Here is a 14,075-nt window from a genome sequence, read left to right as displayed (position 1 = left end):
TGACCGACCTCGGAAGGATGGAAGGCTGAGTCAACCTTGAGTTGGCTACCTGAACCCGACTTCTGTTGGGATCCATTGGGAGTTACCCTAAGGGGGAAATAAAAAACAGATTTAGAACAAACCTCCTTTAAGGAGGGCGGCTTGTTGTTTTTAAAAAGAAACTTCATTGGATTGGAGGGGTGGGTGACGGGAAAGACCCTAGAGAGCTGCCGGCAACGTAGACATTCCTGCCGTCAATAGACAAGAGGCGCTGCACATAGTATGAGGGCAGCTTTGATGCGCATCACTGGCACTGTTGAAATTTCAGGAGGGTCATACATGTTTAAATTGGCTGCTAATTTAACTGTCGTTCCAGAGGGTAGCCGTGTTGGTCTGCAACGGAACAGCCAGATTCGAGACTAACAAGCTTTTGGGGGGGTATGAGCTTGACTTGTCAAAAGCTGGCCCCCCGGAAATATTGGCAGCCGTTAAGGTGCTACTGGAATCTAGCAATGTCACTGCGGTTATGCATTCTCAAGGAAGGCTTCCGTCAGCGCTCAAGTTAAATGGTTTCTCAGAGGTCATCTGCTAAAGCCGGAGGGCGGGAGACGCAACACATAAAAGGAAGTATTTCTTCACACAATGCATAAATTGTGGAACTCCCTGCCCCAGGATGTGATGGCTGCCAACTTGGAAGGCTTGAAGAGGGGAGTGGACATGTTCATGGAGGAGAGGGGTATTCATGGCTTCTAGTCATGATGCACACCTCTTCTCTCCAGAATGAGAGGAGTATGCCTATTATAGTAGGTGCTGTGGAACACAGCCGGGATAATGCTGCCGCAGTCATCTTGTTTGTGGGCTTCCTGGAAGCCCCTATAACCCTTTTTTTTTTTGGCCGTCCACGGTATCCGTAACACTCTCCTCCAACACCCCATTTCAAAAGAATCTACTTGCTTTCTTCAATATCCAGCTTTCACACCCATACATAGTAATAGGGAATACGATGGCATGAATTAACTTGATCTTGGTGGCCAGTGACACATCCTTCCCAGTCTCAATCTCCTTATGATTTCTTGGCTGCAGTCTCCCTTTTGGCTGGTGATGGAACCAAGGCATGGATTAGCTGCACAAAAATCATACTCCCATTCCCGCTTCCTACATCTTACACTGGCTCCTTTGCACACACAAAAAAAGAAAGTTAAGGGCTGACTGGTACACAGCAAGGTAAGAAACTACTTTGTAAACTCCTGGTTAAAGTTCGTGGCAAGATACAAAACCACTGTTTTTATTGTTAAACCAAAAGAAAAAAAAAAGGTCCGTAAACCTGGGGAGAAAAAACAGCGGGACGCAATCATACAAGTAAATTATCAAACAATATGAAACACTTTATTTCAACTTTACAACATATAAATATGAGACAAATCTGTGCTTCTCAGGAGCTGTCTCTTCCCCTCCCATGACCAGGGTCCGTTTGACATTGCACCGATGCCTCGAAATGCCGCGCCGCGCCAGGCTCTCCGGAGCCCCCGACGCACAGGCCAGGCCAGTCTTGCACTATGTACACTTCCCCGCGGGATCCCCCGCCTCCGCCCGCCAGTCATCTGCTCAGGTCCCGGCTCGAGTCTCGGCAGGTCAGACGCCTCTCCTCCGGGGACAGGCTGGCGAAGAACGAGTGCAGCAGGGCTTCGGTGAACGTGATCCGCTGGGAGGGATCAAACGCTAACATCTGCCTCATCAGGCTGAAGAATTGCATGTGCTCGGGGGAATCGTGCAGCATGTAGGTCTGGGGGGGGGAAGGGAAGAAAAGTCAGAGGGGGAATGAGGAGAAGAAGCTTTTCTCCCTCTCTCGTAATACCAGGACGTGGAGTCATCTGCTGAAGCCGGAGGGCGAGATTCAAAACTGATAAAATGAAGTAGTTCTTCACAATGCACAGCTAAACTGTGGAACTCCCTGCCCCAGGATGTGGCGAGAGAAGGAAAGGGCTCGCTGACACACTGCTTCGGCAAGTTTCCGAGCAGTCCACAAACAGAAGCACAAAAAGTGCTAAAAAATCCTACATGAAGCTGCCTTGTACCGAATCAAACTCTCAGTCTATCAAGGCCTGTGGATGGGCCCAGGCTCGCCCGATCCCATCAGATCTCGGAAGCTAAGCAGGGACGGCCCTGGTTAATACTTGGATGGGACGCCTCCAAGGAAGTTAACGCATAGTTAAATTGTGGAACTCCCTGCCCCAGGATGTGGTGATGGATACCAACTTGGAAGGCTTGAAGACGGAAGTGGACATGTTCATAGAGGAGAGGGCTATCCATGGCTACTAGTCAAAATGGCTACTAGTCATGATGCATACCTCTTCTCTCCAGGATGAGAGAAGCATGCCTATTATTGTAGGTGCTGTGGAACACAGGCAGGACAATGCTGCTGCAGTCGTCTTGCTTGTGGGCTTCCTAGAGGCACCTGGTTGGCCACTGTGTGGACAGACTGCTGGACTTGATGGGCCTTAGTCTGATCCAGCAGGGCTTTTCTTATGTTCTTAAGAAGGAGTTGGTTTTTATATGCTGATTTTCTCCACCTTTTAAGTAGAATCAAACTGGCTTACAATTGCCTTCCCTTCCTCTCCCCACAACAGGTACCTTGGGAGGTAGGTGATGCTGAGAGAGCTCAGGGAGAACTGGGACTGGCCCAAGGTCACCCAAGAGGCTTCGCCTGGAGGAGTGGGGAAACCAACCCAGTTCTCCAGATCAGAGTCCGCCACTCTTCACCACCACACTGTGCTAGCTCAGTGAGACCCAGGTTCAAATCCTCGCTCTGCCATAGAAGCTCCCTGGGTGACCTTGGGCCGGTCACACACTCCTAGCCTAACCTACCTCATAGGGTTATTGTGAGGATAAAATGGAGAGAAGAATGATGTAAGAGAATCTTGCAGGCACCGAGTAGACCATCTGCCTATGCTCCATCACTGACGGAGCCCTGTGAGGTCAGAACACACTTATTTTGAACCTGCTCGCTATTTCTCAACGTCGCCCGCTCTCACCTGTAGTGGTTTACAGTTCTCCTGGACGTATCTCCCGTCAGAGGTGTTCTCGTCCCACACCAAGCCTCCCTTGTGAAAGTACTTTTGCTTCCTGGGTGGGAAGAGACAGAAGCGGTTAAGAGAACAGAGTTACCAACGTCTAAAGCAGGACCCTTTCCTTCCCCACGACAACTTCGCCATGGGTTTGTAACACGGGCAACCTCGAAAGCAAAATATACACAACTGGAGTCCAGGGCACACAAGTTTGCTATCTACAGAGAGGGCTTAGTGCCTCCAGAGAAACTGGGAGGAAAGAGTTTTGCTCATATTCATCGAGAAAACAGAGCGGGAGTTCTCTCACTATGTCTTTCTTAGAATCATAGAGTTGGAAGGGACCACCAGGGTCATCTAGTCCAACCCCCTGCACAATGCAGTAAATTCACAAGTACCTGCCCCCCCAAACCCCTAGTGACCCCCTACTCCATGCCCAGAAGATGGCCAAGATGCCCTCCCTTTCATGATCTGCCTAAGGTCACAGAATCAGCATTGCTGACAGATGGCCATCTAGCCTCTGCTTAAAAACCTCCAGGGAAGGAGATTTCACCACCTCCCGAGGAAGGCAGGTCTTTGCTCGACAAAACCAATGGGCTCACCTTGTTTTGCGGATCATGTTCTGTGGGATCGGGCCGAGAATTTTCTCCATCATCACAAGATGCTCTCTATTCTCATGAGTCTGTGGAGTAAAACAAAAGACACATTTTATTATTTTATTTTATTCATTTATACCCTGCCTTTCTCTTCAAGTATTTGAAGGGCTGTCAGAGGAGGGCAGGGAGCTGTTCCTGTTGGCAGCAGAGGATAGGACTCGCAAAAATGGGTTTAAATTGCAGGAGGAAAGGTGCCAGCTGGATATTAGGAACAAATTTTTTTACAGTTAAGAGTTGTTCAACAGTGGAATCGGTTACCTAGGGAGGCGGTGAGCTCCCCCTCACTGGCAGTCTTGAAGCAGAGGCTGGACAAACACTTGTCAGGGATGCTCTAGGCTGATCCTGCATTAAGCAGGGGGTTGGACTAGATGGCCTGTATGGCCCATTCCAACTCTATGATTCTATGTCAACTCTGCCCAATATGCCTTCCTGAGGAAACAACCATCCTCCGTTGCCTCAGAACAGGGCATGAGACAAGGCTGTTTTAACAGCCTTTCTTAGCAGCTCTTACTTCAGGGGTCCCCCAATGTTCTTAAGCCTGTGGTCACCTTTGGAATGATGACGCAGCGTGGTGGGCGCAGCCACAAAATGGCTGCTGCAGCTTACCTACAGCCACATAGTGACGATCCTTGTGCTGTGGTGGCAGGTGCTGCCAAAGCAACGTTGTTTTTTTTTTTAATCTGCACAGCCAATGGCGTTATCAAAGTCTTGCTGGGCAAAAGCCCTACCTGGCCTGCCCTCTTTCTAAAATCACTTGCCTGATCCCTGTCTTAGCTATTCAAAGAACATCACTATGCCTGCATTTTTTGAGAGAGAGATACTGGGCCGTGTGCTACCCTGTCTAATGAACACATGAAGCTGCCTTGTACTAAATCAGACCCTCAGTCCATCAAAGTCAGTATTGTCTACTCAGACTGGCAGCAGCTCTCCAGGGTCTCAGGCAGGGGTCTTTCACATCACCTACTTGCCTGGTCCCTTTAACTGGCGATGCCAGGGATTGAACCAGGGACCTTCTGCATGCCAAGCAGATGCTCTACCGAGCCACAACCCCTCCCCCCAATCCAGCCAAGCCCTGCATTTTTTGAGAGAGATACTGCCCTGTCTAATCCTCAGTCCCCTCCCCAATCCTGTCCAGCCAAGCCCTGCATTTTTTTGAGAGAGACAGAGAGATACTGGGCCATGTGCTGCCCTGTCTAATCCTCAGTCCAGCCCCACTTCCTGCCAAGATGAAGGTGGAAGGAGCCCACTGCCCAGCGGTGGTGCATCAACGTTTGTTTTTCTGCGGCTTCCCAGCACTTACAGAGCGGTCCCTAACCACAGATGAGCATTGAGAAATGCTTGCTAGATCGGTTGAGGGGGAAGTTAAAAAATAATTTCGGCGGGCACATTTGGATTTATCCCAACTGACGTACCTGGAAGAGCGTGAACCCCCGGTAGTACTCAAAGAGGATGCAGCCAATGCTCCACACGTCACACGGTTGTGCCCAGCCCAGCTCTGCAAAGAGGAACACACAATGCTGACTGAAGGCTGGAAACTCGTTTTTCATAGAATCATAGAGTTGGAAGGGACCACCAGGGTCATCTAGTCCAACCCCCTGCACAATGCAGGAAATTCACAACTACCTCCCACACACACACCCCCAGTGACCCCTACTCCATGCCCAGAAGATGGCCAAGATGCCCTCCCTCTCATGAACTGCCTAAGGTCATAGAACCAGCATATGTACCCCCCTGCCCCATAAAAATTTCCTCCTTTGTGTTACTTTCCTAGCTGCTCAAAATCTTGGCAGGCAAAGCCGACTCACCCAAGATCACCTCCGGCGGGCGATAGTGCCGTGTCGCCACGATGGTGGTGTGGTGCTCGTGATCGAACGTGGCGCTCCCAAAATCGGCCACCCGGAGGCTCGTGTTCCTGATCAACCTCTCCTCGCAGCTCTGTAAGACACGAGACAGGGCCCTTTTCAGTTAAGCTTCCAATGATGGGATCTTCTAGCAGATGACCGTCTGCTACAGTCGGAGATTTAAAGCAAAGGCTTTACTGGGGGGCTTGGAGACTGAATTCGGATAGCAAGGAAAAGTCTCTCCTGACTGTTCTGCCAATCAAAGAAGCTGGTCTGGGGAGAACACGAGAGGGCCTTTTTGGGAGCGGCCCCACAGTTATGGAACAACCTTCCCAGAAATGTGCGCCTGGCCCCCTCACATTCATTCTTTAGGAGGCAGTTTCATTCAGGACTGCATTTGACTCATTCAGTTCTTGTTTACTGGCAGTCCGAGTTGGAGATTTTAAATGCGGCCTTTTATGTGTGCGTGCTTCTTTTAAATTGTCGTTTTATTTGCATTGTAAGCCGCCTTGAATTCGGCAAGGGAGAAAGGCGGCTACGGAATGATAGTAAAATGACTTTCTTTCTTTCCCTCCTGTTCTTAGACCAAGGTCTTGAACAACAACACCATAACATTTCAATAAGACCCATCTCTAAAAACACCTCCCTTCGTCTCTTCTCTGCAGCCTCCAAAAAACAAGCAACAAAATAAGTACGCTGAGGGTCAGAGTCCTCTAAGAGGAACTGAACCTTTTGCTCCGAAGTTGCTCGAGAAGATGTGGACCATTTGTTAAAAGATAGTACAATAACAATGAAAGCAAACACTCAGCATGTCAAACAGGCCACACAAAGTGGCAGAAGGTAAGAAGAAGAGGTGGTTTTTATATGCTGACTTTCTCTACCACTTAAGGAAGTCTCAAACAGGCTTACAATCACCTTCCCTTCCCCACAACAGACATCCTGGGAGGTAGGTGAAGATGAGAGAGTGTGACTTGCCCAAGGTCACCCAGCTGGCTTCGTGTGTAGGAGCAGGGAAACCAATCCAGTTCACCAGATTAGCCTCCGCCACTCACGTGGAGGAGTGGGGAATCAAACCCAGTTCTCCAGTTCAGACTCCAACGCTCCAAACCACCGCTCTTAACCACTACACCATGCTGGCTCCCTAAGGTAAGGCAAGCCATGCCCCGAACGACTGCCTAGGAAAGAGCTAAGGGACAGAGAATAAAATCAGTGGGGGAACGCCAGCCTCTTTCTTAGCTGGGACAGAGGGCGGGATAGAAATCCAATAAAGAATAATAACAATAAACAATAAAAAGAGCAACGCAGAGTACAATCAATCACACCCTCAAAGCCCACCTTTTTCTCGTTGTACAAGGTGTCGTAATCTGAATTTACAAACAGGATGTTTTCCGGCTTGAGGTCAGTGTGAGTCAGCTGGTTGTCGTGTAGAACTGCAGAAGACAAGAGAAAAGGTTTGTTTGCTTCTCAAAATTCTTAGGCCCTCCGCACCGGCGTTTGTGGTTGCCGAGGGGCAAAGCTCAAGGCTGTCCATCGACAGGGGCCGTGGCTCAGTGGTAGGGCATCTGCTTGGCATGCAGAAGGTCCCAGGTTCAGTCCCCGGCATCTCCAGTTAAAGGGACCGGGCAAGCAGGGGATGTGAGTCCTCTGCCTGAGACCCTGGAGAGCTGCTGCCAGTCTGAGTAGACAGTATTGACTTTGACGGACCAAGGGGGGTCTGATTCAATATAAGGCAGCTTCATGTATTCATGTGACATTTCTGGTGCTTGTCAAGTGTTTTTAGGAATTTGTGGGGCCGGGTAGGGCCTTTGCCCAGCAAGGTTTCTGACTGACCACTGAAGATTTGATTGGCTGTGCAGATTTTTTTTTTAAAAAATGTTGCTTTGGCAGCAGCTGCCACCACAGCAAAACGATCGACACTGTGTTACCGAACTTAAGCTGTGGCAATAATTCTGCTGCTGCGCCCACCATGTCGCGCCAGAATTCCAAATGTGTCCACAGGCTCAAAAAGGTTGAGGACCCGTGGGCTAAGAAGGCAGCCGAGCTTTTCAACAGGCTGAGAACGAGGAAGGCTTACACTTCAGGGCATGGCAGAGCTGGTAGGCCATGTGCCGGATCTGCAGGAGGGGGTAGGGCTGGAAGTTGTTCTCCTTCAGGAACTCAAACGTGTTCTTGCCCAGGAGCTCAAACGCGATGCACATGTGGCCGTGGAAGTTGAACCAGTCTGACATCAGGACGCACAAGCTGGATCTGAAGGCAAAACAAGAAGCGTTGAGAAGACGGCTTCGAGGTACTGGCTAGACCGTTCCTCCTAAGCAAGCCTTCGAGGACCTTGAAAACACTTCGGGGGTTGCCGTAAGTCGGCTGTGACTTGACGGCAAAATCACACACACTTGACACACCTGCCCGGGAACAACAGCACAGCATTCCTGCTGCCACATTATTTGCGACATTTAGGCTGGGGTGCGGTGGGGTGGGAGGGAATTAGGCTTGATTGAATTGTACAATACTCCTTCGGGAAAACCCAAGTGTTAGGAGAGCCTTCCTTCTCTTAAAGATCAAGCTGTATAATAGAGACAGGACTCCAATTCCTATCGATATCCAAGCAGGGAGAGGCTGTGGCTCAGGGGTAGAGCATCTGCTTGGCATGCAGAAGATCCCAGGTTCAATCCCTGGCATCTCCAGTTAAAGGGACCAGGCAAGTAGGTGATGTGAAAGACCTTCACCTGAGACCCTGGAGAGCTTAGGGGAGGGGCTGTGGCTCAGTGGTAGAGCCTTTGCTTGGCATGCAGAAGGCCCCAGGTTCAATCCCTGGCGTCTCTAGTTAAAGGGACTAGGCAGGTAGGTGATGTGAAAGACCTCTGCCTGAGTCCCTAGAGAGCCGCTGCCGGTCTGAGTAGACTTTGATGGACCAAGGGTCGGATTCAGTATAAGGCAGCTTCATGTGTGTTCAGGTCACTGCTCCTGCCGCTTCTAACAGCTACAGGGATACACGGAATGCTACCACTGTGCTACAGTTCCCAGCTGCCTCTGGCCACCCTCAACAGTTTCTTGTTTCAGTATTCACGAATGGAGAAAGAACTGAAAGGATGGACCCTGAGAGACTCTGTGGTGGCGGTGGACGAGTTGGGAAAAAAACCCCGAAACAGCCAATACGAAAGCTGATCCCAGAGGTGAGACTTACTGCTTGTTCTCCTTGTCCTTCTCTTTAATTTTCTTGAGGACGTTAATTTCCAGCCTGGCCGCCTCCCGATACTTGCCCACGTTTCGGATGATTTTCAAAGCTACCAGAGACTTGCCCCTGCAGAACGGCCAGGGGGCGGGAGAGAAAGGAGCGGCAGAGAGACATGAACAAAGTCAGCGGCAACCGTCTTTGGATGGGGAGGGGAGAAAACGGCCGGAACTAAGTTCAAGCCTTCGCGCTTTCGGCTAGATGAATCCTGAAGCGAGTACTTCCCTTCTGGCCCCCAAATGCGATCTCCGAGGAGACAGATGCCGAAACTTGAAGGGGGGGGGACAGCTAAAAGTTCGCTTTCCTCGACTCCTGTGACTCTTAGTAAGGGTGGTCTAGTAAGGGTGGGTCACGGCTCAGAAAAAAGAAGAAAGCAGTGGCTCAGTGGTAGAGCATCTGCTTGACATGCAGAAGGCCCCAGGTTCAATCCCTGGCATCTCCAGTTAACGGGACTAGGCAAGTAGGTGATGTGAAAGACCTCAGCCTGAGACCCTGAAGAGCTGCAGCCGGTCTGAGTAGACAATATTGACTTTGGTGGACCCAGGGGCTGATTCAGTATAAGACAGCTTCATGTGTTCATGCGACTTGAGCTATTTATCCAGTGCAAAACAATTACCAGTGGATTGGTTCTACCAGCCCAGCTGGGCCCATTATATTCATTTGAGCGATGGGTTGTACTCAAGAGATGTTCCCGTGCCCTTTCCCGAGACCTCCTTCTTGCAAGAATCCACCATGTTCTCCACATATATTTAGAGCTCTTCTAAACAAGAGTTACAGGGAGTGGAGTTTTCCCCCCTGAAATTCACTTTCTTAGATTTATTTATTAAAGCATTTACATACTGCCTCTCCTCACGGTTCAAGGTAGCTTGGAATAATAAAAAACATTTAGCCGCTGATGAATCTATTTCTCTTTCTTCCCTCTATTAAAAGAAGGATTTCTCTCATTTCTGTTTTGCTATGAAGGGAAATCAATGTGCCTTTCTGTAACTCTCGGCCCTTTCAGCAGTTTTATGGTACATCCCACGGAATGGGTGGGGGGTGCCCTAGCAAATGGAACAGGGGTTTGGGAAGACATTGTTTGCCACGGAGGACCCACAGAGTGAAATTTTTGCAGAACCTTCCCCTCTTGGTGTTTCTCTTTGATCAAGATGGGGCGGCTTAGAAACTGACTCCAAATTCCAAAGGGGGAAAAAAAGATTGTTGGGTTTCAGGGAGAACTTGGTTAAGGAGGAATTAAAGAGAATTTCTCTTTAAAAACCCTCTTCTAAACCAACTGCATCCCCTTTCCTAGGCAGAAAGGAACAGGAGAAGGAAGCTCCACATAAGACAGCACCTGCCTCCGCACCAGGTGGGAGGAATCACCTGTGCCACAAGATTGACCTCCCTTGGAGGAGGACGGCAGCAATGTGCCAATAGCCACTGTAGGGTCAGGAAGCAATTTTCCTCCAGGACAGATTGGCCAGAGATCCTGGAGGGGTGGGGGTTGCCATCTTCGGGGCATGGAGAAGGGGTCACTGGGTGTGTGTGTGGGGGGCAGGTAGTTGTGAATTCCCTGCATTGTGCAGGGGGTTGGACTAGATGACCCTGGTGATCCCTTCCGACTCTATGATTCTATAACGTTTTAGCCTTCAGTCAGATCAGTAAATGCCTCATGTTCCTGGTTTCATTTTGGCTCAGGGGTGGGGGGCAGAGGAAACAAGAGGCAGAGGGCCTACCTGGCATGGTCCACGCACTCCATGACTTTCCCAAACGTCCCCTCGCCCAGGCTCCCGACGATTTCATCTAGGAGAAAAAACAGACACCCCAAGTGAGCGCCGGGGAGGCAGAGGGAGCGATGGTCCTGCAATTTCACAGCATACAAAATCTGAAGAAAAAGGCTCTCTCAATTACTATCCTCTTTTCTTTTTTTAAACACACAAGTGGCTACTTCCTGTTTCAGGCAATTTTTTTACTGGTCAGTCCATTTTATAAACGATAAAAAAATAAAACAACAACGCTAGAGACCCCTCCCGTACACTGAGAGCGATCTCGTCTAACATGGGGGGATAGAAAGTAGAGAGGTAAAGTTTTACGAAAGGTGGCTGTACATCGCTCTTGGAGCCAATCGCCGATCCTGCACACCAGGTGACCTTCCTTGTCATCTTCCACGCTCCTGCCGCGTTTACTGCTCTGTTGGCTTCTCTGCACACACCGCCCCCCGAAACGGCCATCCGACCAATCGCGCACAGCGGGCAGTTTCCGATTGGCAGATTGAGTTGTCATTCAAAGGCGGAGAGACGACGATGCGTCCGGTGGTTGGTTGGATTTTCCAGATCCCAGGCATTTCATAAGGCACACAGCATATATAACGATAGGGATATTGCAAGGGGACACGTCAAGACACAAAACCGACTTCAAAACAAAAGTTCTTTTTTTCTTTTCTTTTTCTCTTTAAAAAAAGACAGCTACAGGTACGTAAAAGAAACTCTGAATAGCTACGGGAGGCGGAGGCGGCGGGCAGCGTCTCAGCGGTAAGCGCCGCCAGGTTCTCAAGCAGGGAAGCGGCGGCTCGGACTCTCCCGTGGCTGGACACCCCCCTCCCCAAGGACAAACCTCCTGCCCCTTCTCAACTGCTGGGGGGGGGGGAACCACCAGCAGTGCAGCGAAGAGGACTCAAGGATGGCAGTTTCTCCGTCGGCAACGGGCAACCCAAAAGAGAGTCAGTTTGGCTGGCAGCGCCCTCCGGAGGCAAACCTCCCCTCCCTGCGGGACTCTGTCCTATGCAGCCAGCTCCCACAGAACTGGGCTGGAGTTCTCAGCTTTCCATTTCCGGCAGAAATAAAACTGGGCGGAACAGCAGCGGCAAGGGCCACAGCCCCGGCTGAATGTGGGAAGATCTAGGACGGGGGGGGAGAGGGGGGTGTCGTGGCCGACCGGGACACCTGCCTCCCAAGCTGTGGGAAACCTTTCGGCTCACAGCTTCTGCTCTCGGAGAAAGAACCAGCTGCGGATTGATCCTGCATCGCTATTAGCTTCTACTGACGGGGAAGGGGGAAGAAGACCAAAAACTGCCAAGCAGTCCTGAAGGGCTCCATGTATTATGAAGAATTCACAGCTTTCCTCTCCCTCCCTCCTATTATCATCTTTCGGCTGAGATGCAAGAAACCGGTCACAGGCTCCGTGCCCTAGCCTTCGATTCCCCCTGCACTGCAGGACAGAACTACGCACAAATCCTAAAAGAGGGTTTGAAAATGAGGGGAAAGTGGAGAGAACACATCAGGAGATCCTTAAAAGAAGATTTGCAATAGAGAAAGAGTTTTTAAAAGGTCACCTCGATCAAAGTCCACACCTTTTTTAGCATCGCGCGCAAATAACCATGGGACAGATTTCCCCAAAGGGGAGTGTATTTACGGGAGCATTGGTTATTTCAAACTTTGAGACGTCAGTAAACGTGACTGAAAAACGGGGGGAGAGGACGGAGAGGGCTCTACCTGTGTGTGCTTGTTCCAGAACATCGAAGCCCGTGTCGATACCACAACAACCACACTGCCTAAAAAACTACAGGCTAAGCCCCATTTGAGCGCTCACAATGTTCAATACTTGGGATGCAACTGAGCTGGTGAAACGGAGTCATACAAGGGCCTCAACCTCCCTCCTCTCAAGATTTCTTGCTCTCTGCAGGGATGGGACTTGGGGATTACTTTTGCTTGTGAATCACAGTCAAAGTCAGTAACAATAGCGTTCATTTTAAAAAAACAACAACCACCCAGTAAGATGCTAAATAAGATACCGGGGATGCAGACGGCAAGTGTGAGTTTGTGTTGCAATGCAAGATGTGCTATTGCGAAGCTGAAGCGAGGAACCTTAGGCTGCAGGCCTTTTAAGACCCAACTAACTAAAGATGGCCAACCGGTCTTTATTACAACCTTTTTCAGGTGCTCAGCACTCTTCTTTTCACGCCCCCTACCTCAGGAAGTTAACAGTGCCGCCGCGGGCCGTAGGAAAGGAAAGCTGGAGTGCAATCCTAGCAATGCATCTGACATAGCTTGATTTGGCCTTGAGGAGTTACGGGCGCTGGCAGGAACGTCCCTCTACCTTGGTGCAGGGCTGCCCTGTATCCCCGGACGGAACCGTATAGTGTCGCAGTTTTCAGTTAAGGAGCGCAACGCCACGTCAGCAAACCCAGGGGGGCCAAGCGATGGCAGAAGGCACGGCCATCCTAAACCACACACACACACGCACGCATATATGTGAATATAGACCCCTGGATCGCATGGACACATGCCCGATTTGTCTCGACTGGCTTTCCTTCCCAAATTCACCTTAAGAAACACCCCCGTCAGGGAATCAGCAAGAAATCTGAGACCAGCTAACATAACCAGTGTCACAAAATGCGCAACAAAATGGAACTCTACAACTGTACGGAGGAGGAAGACAGAGATTAGAGGTACTCACCCAAAGTTAACTCAGAGCTGTGAAAAAGCTAGAAGGGGGTTAGGTCCCTCACCAATCCTGAACTCGTTTTGGATGCTACTCACCGAGGAAGTACTGCTACAAGACCTGGTCCTGCGTTTCCGGCAGCGATGCTGGTGCTTCCGTGTCCGGTGGCGCTCTCGGTCGTGGGATCTCCGGCGGTGGCGTGAGCGGCGGGAAGAGTAATAGTCCTCTCCGAAAGATGCGCTCCGTTCTTCAAACCCGTAGACCTCATTGTCCATTCCCTCTCGGTATCGTCTCTGATAGGGCATTCTGTCCTGGCTGAAGCGGATATAGAAACCAGATTACAAAAGAGCTGTGCTGGTCTATGGCTGTTTTTAATAAAGATCCATCGATTGATTGATTACAAAACTCATGTTTGGGGGGGGCATGTCTTGTACTGAATCTGACCACAGGTCCATAAAGGTCAGTCTTGCTGCCTCTGACTGGTAGTGGCTCTCCGGGGTCTCAGGCGGAGGTCTTTCTCATCCCCGACTATCTGATCCTTTCAACACAAGATGGCGGGAATTGAAGCTGGGACCTTCTGCGTGCAAACCTGATGCTCTACCACTGAGCCAGGATCTCAGGTGGAGGTCTTTTCCACCACCTGCTATCTGATCCTTTAAAAGTGGAGATGCTGAGAATTGAACCTGGGACCTCCTACATGCAAAGCAGGGACACTTCCAGCAAGCCAGGGTCTCTGGTTAAGATCTCTGGTTAAGGGGCTGTGGCTGAGTGGCAGAGCATCTGCTTGGCATGTAGAAGGTCCCAGGTTCAGTTCCCGGCATCTCCAGTTAAAGGGACTAGGCAAGGAGGTGATGTGAAAAACCCCTGCCTGAGACCCTGGAGAGCAGCT

The 14,075-nt window shown here is 50.3% G+C and overlaps 1 protein-coding gene and 1 non-coding gene across 3 annotated transcripts in view; one reads left to right on the top strand and one right to left on the bottom strand.

The window, feature by feature from the left end:
• Window positions 1-1,565: 1,565 nt before the first annotated feature.
• CLK3 (CDC like kinase 3) overlaps window positions 1,566-14,075 on the bottom strand; it is an 87,169-nt gene continuing 74,659 nt past the window's right edge. The window contains exons 4-14 of one of the 2 annotated variants that reach the window (XM_056865742.1): window positions 13,285-13,501; window positions 10,855-10,948; window positions 10,483-10,549; window positions 8,720-8,836; window positions 7,613-7,785; window positions 6,874-6,968; window positions 5,503-5,632; window positions 5,110-5,192; window positions 3,644-3,723; window positions 3,012-3,102; window positions 1,566-1,762 (exon numbers count right to left, since the gene is read on the bottom strand). In XM_056865742.1, the coding sequence (XP_056721720.1) occupies window positions 1,577-1,762; window positions 3,012-3,102; window positions 3,644-3,723; window positions 5,110-5,192; window positions 5,503-5,632; window positions 6,874-6,968; window positions 7,613-7,785; window positions 8,720-8,836; window positions 10,483-10,549; window positions 10,855-10,948; window positions 13,285-13,501 (1,333 nt within the window). In that variant the 3' untranslated portion in view covers window positions 1,566-1,576. Of the gene's footprint in view, window positions 1,763-3,011; window positions 3,103-3,643; window positions 3,724-5,109; window positions 5,193-5,502; window positions 5,633-6,873; window positions 6,969-7,612; window positions 7,786-8,719; window positions 8,837-10,482; window positions 10,550-10,854; window positions 10,949-13,284; window positions 13,502-14,075 lie in introns of those variants that run through there. The other variant, XM_056865743.1, reaches the window with a different exon arrangement.
• On the top strand, window positions 9,141-9,209 carry TRNAV-GAC (transfer RNA valine (anticodon GAC)). The gene has a single exon. It is a non-coding gene; the product is annotated as a tRNA-Val (tRNA).

Source organism: Euleptes europaea, chromosome 20 (assembly GCF_029931775.1).
Source record: "Euleptes europaea isolate rEulEur1 chromosome 20, rEulEur1.hap1, whole genome shotgun sequence".
NCBI lineage: Eukaryota > Metazoa > Chordata > Lepidosauria > Squamata > Sphaerodactylidae > Euleptes > Euleptes europaea.
This window is presented reverse-complemented; position numbering and strand designations above follow the sequence as displayed.